The sequence below is a fragment of the Rana temporaria genome, chromosome 9, assembly GCF_905171775.1.
Source record: "Rana temporaria chromosome 9, aRanTem1.1, whole genome shotgun sequence".
Taxonomy (NCBI): domain Eukaryota; kingdom Metazoa; phylum Chordata; class Amphibia; order Anura; family Ranidae; genus Rana; species Rana temporaria.
This window is the reverse complement of record NC_053497.1, coordinates 43,375,024-43,387,916: the sequence shown is the minus strand read 5'-3', so window position 1 is coordinate 43,387,916 and position 12,893 is coordinate 43,375,024. Positions and strand designations below refer to the sequence as shown.

The 12,893-nt window shown below is 40.8% G+C and overlaps 1 protein-coding gene across 11 annotated transcripts in view; it reads right to left on the bottom strand.

Moving 5' to 3' along the window:
* RYR1 (ryanodine receptor 1) overlaps nucleotides 1-12,893 on the bottom strand; it is a 273,212-nt gene that overhangs the window by 175,806 nt on the left and 84,513 nt on the right. For all 11 annotated transcript variants that reach the window (XM_040323298.1, XM_040323302.1, XM_040323300.1 and 8 more), the window contains 8 exons: nucleotides 11,632-11,728; nucleotides 11,471-11,545; nucleotides 8,939-9,095; nucleotides 6,551-6,715; nucleotides 4,868-4,989; nucleotides 4,494-4,680; nucleotides 4,191-4,326; nucleotides 635-730 (listed from right to left, as the gene is read on the bottom strand). In XM_040323298.1, coding sequence (XP_040179232.1) covers nucleotides 635-730; nucleotides 4,191-4,326; nucleotides 4,494-4,680; nucleotides 4,868-4,989; nucleotides 6,551-6,715; nucleotides 8,939-9,095; nucleotides 11,471-11,545; nucleotides 11,632-11,728 — 1,035 coding nt within the window. The remainder of the gene's footprint in view (nucleotides 1-634; nucleotides 731-4,190; nucleotides 4,327-4,493; nucleotides 4,681-4,867; nucleotides 4,990-6,550; nucleotides 6,716-8,938; nucleotides 9,096-11,470; nucleotides 11,546-11,631; nucleotides 11,729-12,893) is intronic.

The following is a 12,893-nucleotide window of genomic DNA, read 5'->3' as shown; positions in this document are numbered from 1 at the left end:
GTCTTGGGTCGAGCACCCCTGCTTTACAATGTTCCAACCCTTTATTCGTGATATTCTCAACTCACTGAGTTTGTGTCACATTTGGCTTAATTTATGTGCGTTTGATATCTGAACTATCCATATTGACTTTATGCAGTCGATAGATTCTTCTTTTCAGTCTCCAGCTAATAATCCAATTGATGAAGGAGTTATGGAAACATTATTGATTGGAACCAGAAAATCAACTATACATTTGCTTTTCTACTCTAACAATGTGGAATGTTGGATACGGGCCAGAAACAAAGTATACAAATAAAGCCAAGGATAAATCCAAGGAAAAAAGCAAGCTTACTTACCGACCAGCCCACAGACACTGTGGGGTCACTCATTAGTTAGTTATAGGAACTACAGATACCAGGGTGCCTTGGCGAGGCTCTGTAGCTTACGCATGCATTTGCGTGCAGACTAAACCCCTGTTTTTAACGCATACTGTTAGACAGGTTGATTCGGTTGTCTGTGGGCTGGTCGGTAAGTAAGCTTGTTTTTTTTTCTTTGGATTTATCCTTGGCTTTGTTTATATCTTATGTGCCCTCCAATGCTGCTTGTAGTTTTGCATGAGGAATAGTATGTTATATGGCAAGTCCTTATCCCGTACCTGAAGAAGCTTCCAGCCGATCCAGTTTGCTTACAACCCAGTCCAAGTTGTTGGAGAACAACGCACAATTGGATCGATTACCCCTTATTAGAGACGCTGAAAGATAAAATGCTCAATGTAATTTGAACAGATATTTATCTAGAACAACTTTCAGAACACGAATGACTCATACTGGTTAGAAACTCAGCTTTTTATGATCAAAGACTGAGCAATGTGTGCAAAAGTTGAGAAAAACATCTCAAAAATGTCCTTGCCGTGCAGCAGTATGACAGTAGACACGTGGAACAGTCTTCTGGTCAGTCATAATTGGTCTGTTATGGACCTGTAGGACCCCATTGGGCTACTAGTGGTGAAATAGATTTTTTGGCCTCCCTGTAGTCAGGGAGAGCAACAATTGTTTGGTGCTTGGTTACTTCACCCTGTATGCCAGGGAGCTGGGAAATAGCGGGTTGGAAGAACACAGATCCCAGCCTGTATATTGATGCTTTTCCAGCCAATCCCTGGTCAGGGTTGTAAGTGACCAGCAGGGGGCTGAGGGGGTATAAATAGGCTGGAACCCAGAGCTGAGGTCTCTTGTTCCTGGGGGAGTAAGACCATGCTTGAGGGCTGTGGCATCCCTGGGAAATCCACCTGCAGATGCAAGATTCTTTATGGGGTGCCGGCTACTGTTTGGCTGGGGGAACTCTGTTCTATTCTGAAGCATTTGCAGAAGGTTTTCTAAGGATCCAAGACACAGGCAATTGGAGTACAGAAACTGACTGATAATGCAGGCAGCTACATTCAGGACACAGTGAGTACCAGCCTTCTGGACTTAAAGACTTTATTTGACCTCTTTTGGGAGATTTACTTTACCTTAATGCATAGGATGCATTAAGGTAAAGTAACAAAACGTTTACCTTTACAACCCCTTTAACCTTGTTGTTACAACATAAATGTTGCACATATTTTTTTACAGCAGAACTAAACGCAATGATTTAACTGCTTCCCAAAAGAATTACATTCATGACATGCTGTGCATGAAAAAGCCTAGTACACACGACTAGTTTTTTTTCATTCAACTCAGCAGGGCTAAACAAAATAAAAAAACGACAGCTCAGGTGGAGCCGCTGTACTAACTATTCATTATCAGTACAGCGATCTCCCCTGCTGTGCTATTGTGTCCTGACAGGGGGCGGTTCCCCCGCTAGAACACTGCGGTCAGTGCTCTCAGCCATTGACTGAGAGTGCTGATCAGGAGCTGATCAGCAGACCTTTTTTACAGTCATGCCACATCGACAGAAGGCTGAATGGCCAGCTGCAGTACACACAGGCCGAATTTCAGCTGGTTTCCATTGAACCAGCCAATGCCGCCTGACATTCGGCCTGTGTGTATTAGGCTTAACTGAAGCAGTTGATTGTTCTCTCAACCTAACTTGTCAAGCCATCAGGCTGGGTTCACACTGATATTACATGGCAGTCATACGACTTTCATCCTACTTTGCTCTGCGACATCAGTCCTACATTGGTCCTTCATCCATCCAACTTGAATGAACAGGATACTACTTTGATCCGACTTTGTGATAGTCTGACTTGTTCTTTGACCAATCAAAACAATCCCAGCGTGAGATAAATTCCTTTTACTGCTGCTGTATCACATGTCGGATGTCAAAAGTCAGATGGTAAGGACAAGGATCCTACTTTGATCCAACTTCAATGATATAGAATGGGCTAAAGTAGGATCAATGTCGGACCAAAGTAGTACAGGGAGCATTTTCAAAGTCGGACCAGTTAAGACGGCTCTCATAGGGAAACCTTGATTTTCACACGTCATGCGACATGAGCTCCCAATGTCGGAGCGTTTGTCGGACCAGTGTGAACCCAGCCTCAAAGAGCTGGTGTGATCACTGATCACATGTGCAGTACCATGGTAACTGATAATCAAACAGAGGTTAATAAGACAATTTTCTTGGCTATAAAAGGATAAGAGGGTTTAGTTCTGCTTTAATACTACCAGTGGAAATGTTTTATCTTATATAATAACATTTTTTAGATCGAAACTTGGTCATTAAGGAGATTTACTGTAGTAAATGTGCACAAATTAAGGTCTATATAGATATTATTATTATACAGGATTTATATTAGTTATGGTATGACAAGTAAGGCAAGGGGGAACTTTAGTGGCCTGCACAGAGCCCTAAATTTAACTCTATTAAATACATTTGGAATGCATTAAAACTGGTTACAAGCCAGGTCTTTTCATTCAAAATCAGTACCTGACCTTATAAATGCTCATTTGGCTTAATATACACAAATTTCTACAGTTACAAATCAAAATCTTATGAAAACTTTTCCTAGAAGAGTGGAGGTAGTTCTGACCCCAAGAGAGAAGGCTAGCTAATATGGTTTTGGAATAGGATGTCCAAGAATCCCATATAGGTGTGAATGGTCAGGTGTCCACAAACTTGAAGCCATATAGTGCAGATAGATGAAACATTTCCAGCTGGAAGCTACAGGCTGTTTTGCATGTGTGCCTAAACTATACTCCCCTAGATGTGAGCATCTTGAATTCCATTTCACTACAGGCAGCAGATGACAAGTCCAATACCCAAAGCACTCTCAAGAAGACCCAAGTGTCCTGGTTGTTAATCCAGGTGTATTTTAGGAAAAGAAAAACACTCAAGGAGTGCAGATCCTCTTGTGGGACTTTATATTGGGTAGCTGTATAACCTGAGCAGGTCATACAGGCAGCCCCCACTGGCTTTGGGTCCCTGGATGGTCTGAAATGCCCTTTGTGAAACTGCAGTGGCTGGGGGACTTACCATCTCCTAGGCCTTGAGGCTGTCCCTTCAGGCCCCGCTTGTGGGAACCTTGTTTTGATCATCTTCTGCCATCCTCTTTCCCACTTTTAAGATTTGCTACAGACGCTTGATTATATGCACATAATGCGTTTATGGTTAGTTTTATAATGACTTAATATATAGAATATTTTAATATATGTGGTTATGGTCACTAGTTACATGGATTGCTCTTATAATATTTGTTTTCTCTCCCTTTCTGTCTCCTCCTTCTGATTACAGATACAATTGTTGTTTCAGTGCAACTACCTACCCCTGAAGAAGAGGTTTTACCCTTTTATAACCTCGAAACGTTGGGTTCCTATCTGTCATATGCATGTCGACAGAGTTGGTCTATGTATTGTCGCAACTTTTTTACAATTGTCATCTGTGCATTGTGCTCTCTCTGTTTTTTGCCTATTTTTTTATATGTCATGTACTATAGTAGCAATTTTCTACTTTTTTCAATAAAATGTTTGTAAACAACTTTGTGGTATATAATCATCTATGAGGTTATACAGCTACCCAATTTACTCCTTGAGTGATTTTTTTTTCTACTTTGCTTTAGGGATGTCGGTTGGCTGACCTCTATACTCATGCCCGAAAGACACTAATCTTTTCTATCCAGGTGTATTTGTTCTTCAAAAGCCAAGAAATGACAGTTTGTGCTGAATGGAAGAGGACCTATTGAAAGCATTTGTATAGTGAAGCAAATCTCCCATCTAGGAGGTAATGGTACATACCAAGCAATTCATATAGCAAGTTCACAATCTCTTTCCAGGACTCGGCTGCTTCTTCTCCAGCAAACTCTGCAAAGTGGGCAGCAGTGCTATAGACATTCAGTCGGTCTATACAGTCCAAGACTTGAGAAATGATTCCCTAAAGAGGGATAAGGAAAAATACTTTTGGTAAATATAAATAGCAGATAGAGGTTTTATGAATAAATATTACATAACTAATTGACCAAGTCAGGTATGGTTTTGACATGAATGGAGAATATTATAAATTAACATGGATTGATAATGGATTACAATCTAGACGCTCACCTCTTCCTGGAAGAGGTTCTGACGATTTTTAAGAGACCGTAGCTTGGTCTGTTTTTCTTCATGTTGTAGCTCCTCCTCTGGGTGCTGGAAATAGCCAATTAAATCTTGCAGGGTCAGAACGACCATGTCTAAAGGTAGTGAGATTGGTTTTGAAGGCTTGTTCTTTCCAGTCAAGCTGTCCAGACCTCTGGATAATGAACAAAGAAACACCATAAAGTGAGAAGACTTGGTATACTAAGCCAACCTGAGGAATTCGGACCATAACCAAAAACACTTTTCTAATGCCTCCCGTACTTAATGCCTCCCTTGGTTCTCCTTTAGCATAGTAGCAATGCAAAATTGATAACACTTGTATTGACCCCTATTAAACTTACTTAATGAAAATGTTGAAAAGACCAGCTGTACTGTAGATCATTCTGGCTGCCTGAGACTCCTCTCTTTGGGAGCGAGACAAAGACAATGCGTCATCCATATGACCTTCTTGATGTAAAATGGCCTAAAAAAAAATCAACATAAACTTAACAAGGAGATATTTAGAATTGCTGTTACTAGACATGTGCACAACAAAAAAAAAACGTATTTTTTTTGTTTCGTCTCGTTCCGTAGATTCGTAAAGATTCATAATTTCGTAAGACGCAAGTTTTCCTATTCGGACCCGTTCGTATTTTCGTAACAGTTTTATTTTCGTTTATACTGAATGATTCGTAATTCTGTCTAATTTATTTTCGTTGATTCGAAATTCGTAATTTTGTTAGAAAATAATTTTAGTTTAATGGATTCGTAATTTTGTACTTTCGTAAATACATTGCGGCGCAGTCATTCGCAATCTCGTATTTTAGTTTCATTGTCAACACGCGGCTAATCCATATTAAGATAGACTTGCCCCGTATACACTGTCGGACTTTTTGCCAACAAACTTCAAAATTTGTGTTTTCCAAAAAATCCGACCGTGTGTACGCTCCATCTGACAAACTTTTTCGGTTTCAAAAGTCCGGCCAACTCCCTTCAGACAAAAATCCACAGAAAAGTTTGTTTGAAGTCCGATTGTGTGTACAAGGCTTTACACTGTCCAATGTGACACAGCGCAAAAGAGATAAGCTGATTGGCGAAGATATGCCGATAGGTTAATTGGCTTCTGTCTAAATTGGCCCTAGTATATGAATGTGAGTTAGGGACCTTAGATTGTAAGCTCCTTGAGGGTAGGGACCGATGTGAATGTACAGTGTATATGTAAAGCACTGCGTAAATTGACGGCACTGTATAAGTACCTAAATAATAATAATATTAAGTAAGATACATCATTTACTAACTACACTGCCCAGTGCCCATTCAAAAGAACGATACGATACGAGTACACAAATTTACGAACAGACAAAGAAACGGATTTACAAAACACACATATGAAAATACGAATGAAAATACGAACAGACAAAGGATTTAAAATACAGAATGCAAATCGTTCGTTATAGATGTCATTTTCGTTCTTTTGCCGTTTCGGTGTTTCGTATTTTAGTAAGATTGTCCAATCGTACGTTCGTATTTTTGCTTGTTCATTATTTTGCTTATTTCTAATTCCGTAATTTTCGTATTTTGGTTCTTTCAGCTTTTCATATGTTAGTATTCGTACATTCGGATCAATTCTAACAAATTCGTACGAAAATCCATTCGTTACGAACGGAAAAGCACATGTCTAGCTGTTACCTAAGCCAACATACTTAAAGTAAATGCGTACTGAGAGAAATATGGAGGCTGCCATTGCTGCTCTTTTCATTTGGAAATGCTAGTTGTCTGGCTAGCTCATTTTAATACTTTCTCAGCCACCTATCTAAAACAAACATGCAGCAAGTGATCTTTTGAGTCAATTTAGAATTCCTGATCAACATATTTGTCCTAGATAAGTGATTAAAAAAGAATCACCACTACAACCAGATTTCTAGCATTTTCAGAAGGGAACTTAACAATTGTAGCTTCTATATTTCCCTCAGCAAAGGTTTCTTTTAATAAGCCCTTATTAAAACAGCTGGTGAGACAAATGTATCAAGTTTTTTCTTGCTCACCTTGCGCTTTAAAGGTCCCAGTCGAGCAACTTTGGAATCTGCAGCAGCATAGGTTAGCCAGAGACCACTATTCACGTGTTGGACGAAGCACATTGACTCGCCATATTTGATATCAGCTGGTCCCATTCCTTCTATAACTCTCTTAGGAGCAACATCCAACTTTTCCTGCAATGGTGTAAAAGATCTAAGAGTTAACATGTTCTAATGATGTTGTTCAAATGACGATGCAACCTTTGACATTTTGGAAGTTCACCCAAATGCGGTCTGCTGCATTTTGATTTGAGATTAAAAACAATTAAAATACACTTACTTTAATGTATTGCTTGTAAACAGGGCTTGTTTTCAGGGGGAACGCGGGGGAAGATGTGAGCTTGACTATGGAGACCTTATTCACCTCCTGTGGCGATCCCCCAAACTACATAACTATTGGGCCGAGGTGGTGAGTACTGTCAACTTGGTTCAAGGTATCTATACCTGTAGACTTCAAGGTATGCCTATTGGGTGTCCTGGAGGAGTTTGAGATGGAGATGTACACCAGGGAGACTGTTCATAGAGTGCAATTTCAGGCCAGAAAGTTGATGATGGTCCACTGGAAATCAGAGAACCCTCCGACCTCGAGGGAATGGATTGGTAAGATAGGAGATATGTTACGTATGGAGAAACTTATATACCTATACCAACACAGGGGGAGTACACGGAAATATGAGAATCTTTGGGCTCCATGGCTGGATACTCCGGGGCTTGCCCTGGTGGATCTGGTCATGGACAGGTTGTTGGGACTGAATGCGGAGTGAGTAACTCTGCATACAAATGTAAGGGTAGTAGAAGTGGTGATACTGTAGTAATGATAACACTGCTGTAATATGTTTCTGATGGCTGTTTGTATGGTCATGTTGATCAATGTATCGCTGTTAATGGCTGTATACCACCTTTTCATCAATAAAAAACCTTTTATTGTATAAAAAAAAAAAAAAAAAAAAGATACTGCACTATTGGCCAATGCACTTCATTAAGTTTGATTTTATATGATAACTTTGTAAAAGGGATATTCGAATGTGTTAAAGTATTGGGTAACATGCAATTTTTTATACTAGTTTATGATGTGGGGGGGGCATGATGTCTTTCAGCACTGCTAGCGCCACGCCAATATATTTTATCATAGAGAAGGAGAATATCCAAATCTTGATAAATTACCACTCCACCAAGCACTATTCACGTCCAAATTATTCATAAAGCATAAGCTCAAAGACATTCCAGAAGGAAAACGCACATTTATATGAAAAATATCCCCCAAAACTTCCTCCATAACAATAATGGTCAGGAAAATGTGAAAGAATAACAAAAAATTAAACTGTGTTATGACATGCTGAGATTGTAAATGACTCAACAGTCGTGCTCTGTAAGTTGTGCTATCAATCAGCCAATTCCCAAAAAGGATTTAGGCACATACAAATTTATTTCATAGTTTTCAAGCTCTAAACTAGGGATCTACTGTCCTACTGATTATCAGTGTGGCCAATTTTCACTTTTTTGAAAGGATCGGTCACAAATGTACTCGATATTACTAATATTGCTTCAAGGGGTTTTACCGGAGTGATGCATGCAGCTGCATGCATCACATTGGTACCGTTCTTTAGAGCGGACGGTCAGCTTTCTTGTAATAACAGCTCAGCAGCCGCTTGGTTGTTTTTACAATTAGCAGAAGAAGACATTCCCCCCCCCCCCCTCTTGCCACTTGTCCGGGCTCTCCCGTCCCACCAAGAGGCCTGAGCATCCAGCCGTCATGTGCGCTGAACAAAGACCTGAACAAAGCCGATGCTTCATTAGGGTCTCGGATCTAGTAACCTGGTAGCAATCTCATGACATCACTTCCCGGATTACTGGCATCTTAAAGGCGCCAGTTTAAAAAATAGAAAATATTCAAAAACGCTGATCTTGACTTTTGAATACTTTCAAGTGCATTGGAGGAGTTTGGAGTCTTATAGAACCCCCGATCCCTCCATAAAGCGTACCTGTCACTGCCTATTACTGTCACAAGTGATGTTTACATTTATTAACAATGCTAAAAAAAAAAAATGTAAAAGGACAGTGTAAAAATTTTAATTTTTAATGTACAGAATATTGGCAGAAAATATCGGCTATTGGCCTGAGAGGTGGCCGAAATATCGGTATTGTATCGGCGCTGAAAAAATATTGGTCGATCCCTACTCTAAACTGCAAGTCAGCTATCGTGATTGCAAAGGAAAAAAAGTGTTTCAACATGTTATAGTTAGTACTCCCTTTAATACAACATTCTAGTATAATGGAATTCTTATACATTATGCAGTCCTATTTAATTGCTATATATACTATTAACATATAGTGCATTGGCTAAAAACTGTCATGTACCTTGGAAATCCGGAAGCAGAAGGCGGTGGCTTTTGTGTTGGCTTTCTCAGAGTCAACCAACACCAAGCCCCTCTCTTCCTCACGAGCTAAATATCGGCCAGTCGTCACATGACGCGCACGGAATGGCATTCCCCATCTCATGTGGCTCCCACTCCAGCTGTATAATAAAACAAAACCAATTAGTTTTTGGCAGATACTGGAGAATAATGCCGTGTACACACGACCGTTTTTCATGATGAGAAAAATGCAATTTTTCCCGTCGTGAAAAATGGGCATTAAAAATTTAGAACATGCTCTAATTTTTCTCGTCGTTTTTCACGTCGTCATTTTTCACATCGTGAAAAGCTGTCGTGTGTAGGCTTTAACGACGGGAAAAAAACGCGCATGCTCAGAAGCAAGTTATGAGACGGGAGCACTCGTTCTGGTAAAACTAGCATTTGTAGCACATTCTAGCACATTCTAGCACATTCATCACGCTGTAACGGACTGAAAAGAGTGAAGACTGAAAAGCGCAAATCGTCTCTCACCAAAACTTTTACTAACACAAAATCAGCAAAAGCAGCCCAAAGGGTGGCACCATCCGAATGGAACTTCCCCTTTATAATGCCGTCGTACGTGTTGTACGTCATTGCGCTTTGCTCGAGCATTTTTTTTTTCACGATCGTGTGTATGCAAGGCAGGCTTGACAAGAATCACGTTGAGTAAAATTTTGTTTTTCCCATTAAATGAAAAACGGTCGTTATAAGAGATTTCCCCCCCCCCCCCCCCGTTTGCATTTTGAATATATTATAATATTATGGGGAATGAAACAGGAAGAAAAGGAATATGTAAAGGTCGGTGGAAACACTCTACACTTCAAGATGGTCAGAAACTGAGTCTTTAATTATGGTGTGAAGTAGACATGTGCAATTAGTTTAGTTCCGAATTAGAATTTTGACAAATTAGTTAATTTTGTAATTTCCGAAATTTCGAATTTCCAAATTTCCAAATTTTTCTAAATTTCGGAAATTGAAAATTTCGAAAAGTTGAGATTCAAAATTGCAAAATTTGAAAATCTAAAATTCAAAAATGGGAAATTTCGAAAATTGGATTTTTGAATTTCCGATAAAAAACAAAATAAACGAAAACGAAAAAAATACATTTTTCAGCAGGGAAGATCTCCTTGTTGGAGTTTCCAAGACAAATGAAGTGCCACAGGCCGACTCGACCCACCAGGCTTCACTTGTAGCTAAAATATCAGTTTTCGGTAAACTGACCTGTTAAAAAATAAAATCCTTGGATTCACTTACGTATTAAATAATTTTTGCATTATAGAGCAATAGAAATCGGTATCGATACGAAATTGGCATAAAATAAACAAAATGTAAGATTCAGGTTTGTAGGGTTTGTGAAGTATTTACAGTGAGAAAGGTCTCAGGGTTGGGTACAATGCTGTATCCTGGCCTAGGGCAGCACTTTGCAGGGGGGCAGCACGGAAAGAGTCTCCACCGGCTTGCGCTACACTGTTAGGGTAACGCCAGCCTAATAAGGCGAACTGGGCTGAGAGGCAAATTAGTCTAGCGCCCCCATAAAGCGGCCGCACTGCTTCCGGTATGCGGGTGGCCGCCATTCCGTAACTGTGGGGGGGTCCTAATTTTGACTGTCCTATCATCCTGGGCCACAAACCTCCCTCACTGTGCTATATGTTTTCTGCTGCACCATTGGCATGGTTATATCTTCTTAGTCCTCTCCATAAAATTATCAGAAATTTGTGCTTGAATTACAACTATAGACAACACTTTTTTTTCCATTTTGGATAGAGTAAGGGAGGGTTATAGCCCCTGTCTTTATTTTTTACCATCCCTGACCCATTGCAGAGATTTCCCTTCACTTCCTGCCTCATAAACAAATGGGAAGTAAGAGCAAATCTATGCAAATTATGGGAATCCGTTGCCACCCCAGGCCCTAAGAACTAGTGTCCCCACTCAAAAATGTCAGGGCGGGTCTTAAACCGAAAGGGGTGTGGCCTTGACAGGAAGGGGTGGATCATATTTAAATTAGGGGGTGCACGAGTTTAGTCAGGCCTAGGGCAGCACAAAACCTAAATACACTACTGGTTGGGTATCAACAGTGACTTAGTGGCCAAAATAGTAGTGCAATGGTAAAGAGGTTGCACAATGAGTGTGGTCACCTCCTTATGCTGTGCAACCGTATAGCACAGCACAAGCAAGTGGATTAGCAGTGATTTTGCACTGCTTTACAAATCATTTTGCAGGTGAAACAAATATTACGTAAGCATTTCAGCTTTTCAAACCGTTTGTTCAGGTATGTGACAGTAGCTGCTCTTCATTAGTAACTCGACAAAGCATATCCTGCAGAAAACTGAATCACAAGCACTCCCAAGACACAGAGCTGTGAATAGATTTCTAACCATTGTCTTATATCATAATAGCAAAAATTGCATGCAGCTGATTCTTTGCCGTACTATTCAGAATCTTGACCAACTAAAGTTAAAATTAGCTTACTCTCAGGAAATGGGAAAATGAATATTACCTAATTCTCAGGGGTTCAAGCCTCCACAATGAGCGTGCATGAGAGCAAACAGCCCCTCCCTCATAATGGGGAATCCTGAGGATAGAGTCAGACAAAGAAGAGGATGGTTACATACAGTCCAAATGAAATCTGTTCCCTGTCACATGTAGTGCATGACTTACCTTCGTTGCTCCTCCCCTTGGTCAGTGGAGGAAATGGTCAAACATTCATCCATATGGCCATGGAACAATCGGAGGACATCTCCTCCAGTTACATATCCTGTAGAAATGGCAAAATATTGTTTAAGAGAAAAACTCCACCAAGAAATGATAGCAAAAAATATAACACCAAACTGATTAAAAGAAAAACTATGTGCTGTTTATTGTATCACACACATGGACAATTTTGAAGCATTAAGCCCGACTCCAGCTCAGTTTTCTTTGTTTTGGATAAAGCCGGGGTCTCCAAACTATCTAAACAACGGGACAGTTTATTGTTCTTCCAACTTTAAAGGGGGGAGGTGGGGCTGTAGCCAATGGGAGTAGAAAGTGTCCTGGAGTCAATGGGAGTATACAATGCCTCATCATTGATATCAATGGTGTCAGTGGACGTAATAGTGCCCCACCGTTGGTATCAATGGGAGGAATAATGTCCCACCGTTGGTATCAATGGGAGGAATAATGTCCCACCGTTGGTATCAATGGGAGGAATAATGTCCCACCGTTGGTATCAATGGGAGGAATAATGCCCCACAAATACAGGCTCACTAGTTCCCATCAAATACAGCCTCACCAACCCCCATCAAATGCAGCCTCACTAGTTCCCATCAAATGCAGCCTCACCAGCGCCCATCAAGTGCAGCCTCACCAGCGCCCATCAAGTGCAGCCTCACCAGTGCCCATCAAGTGCAGCCTCACCAGTGCCCATCAAGTGCAGCCTCACCAGTGCCCATCAAGTGCAGCCTCACAAGCGCCCATCAAGTGCAGCCTCAAAAGCGCCCATCAAGTGCAGCCTCACAAGCGCCCATCAAGTGCAGCCTCACCACCCCCATCAAATGCAGCCTCACCAACCCCCATCAAATGCTGCCTACCAGCACCCATCAGTGAATGTTTACTTGCTTCCATTCATTCAGGAGTCAGGACACAGACACAGTCCTCCACCACCGCAGCGCTTCTGACACTATGAGGTTGATTTACTAAAGACAGATCCACTTTGCACTACAAGTGCACTTGGAAGTGCAGTCGCTTTAGATCTGAAATGAGGGGAAGCTCTGCTCATTTTATTATCCAATCACATACAAGCAAAAATGCTGTCTTATTTTTCTTGCATGTGCCCCTCCGATCTACAGTGACTGCACTTCCAAGCGCACTTGCAGTGCACTTGTAGTGCAAAGTGGATTTGTCTTTAATAAATAAACCCCTATGTGCGAACGGAGCTGCGGCTG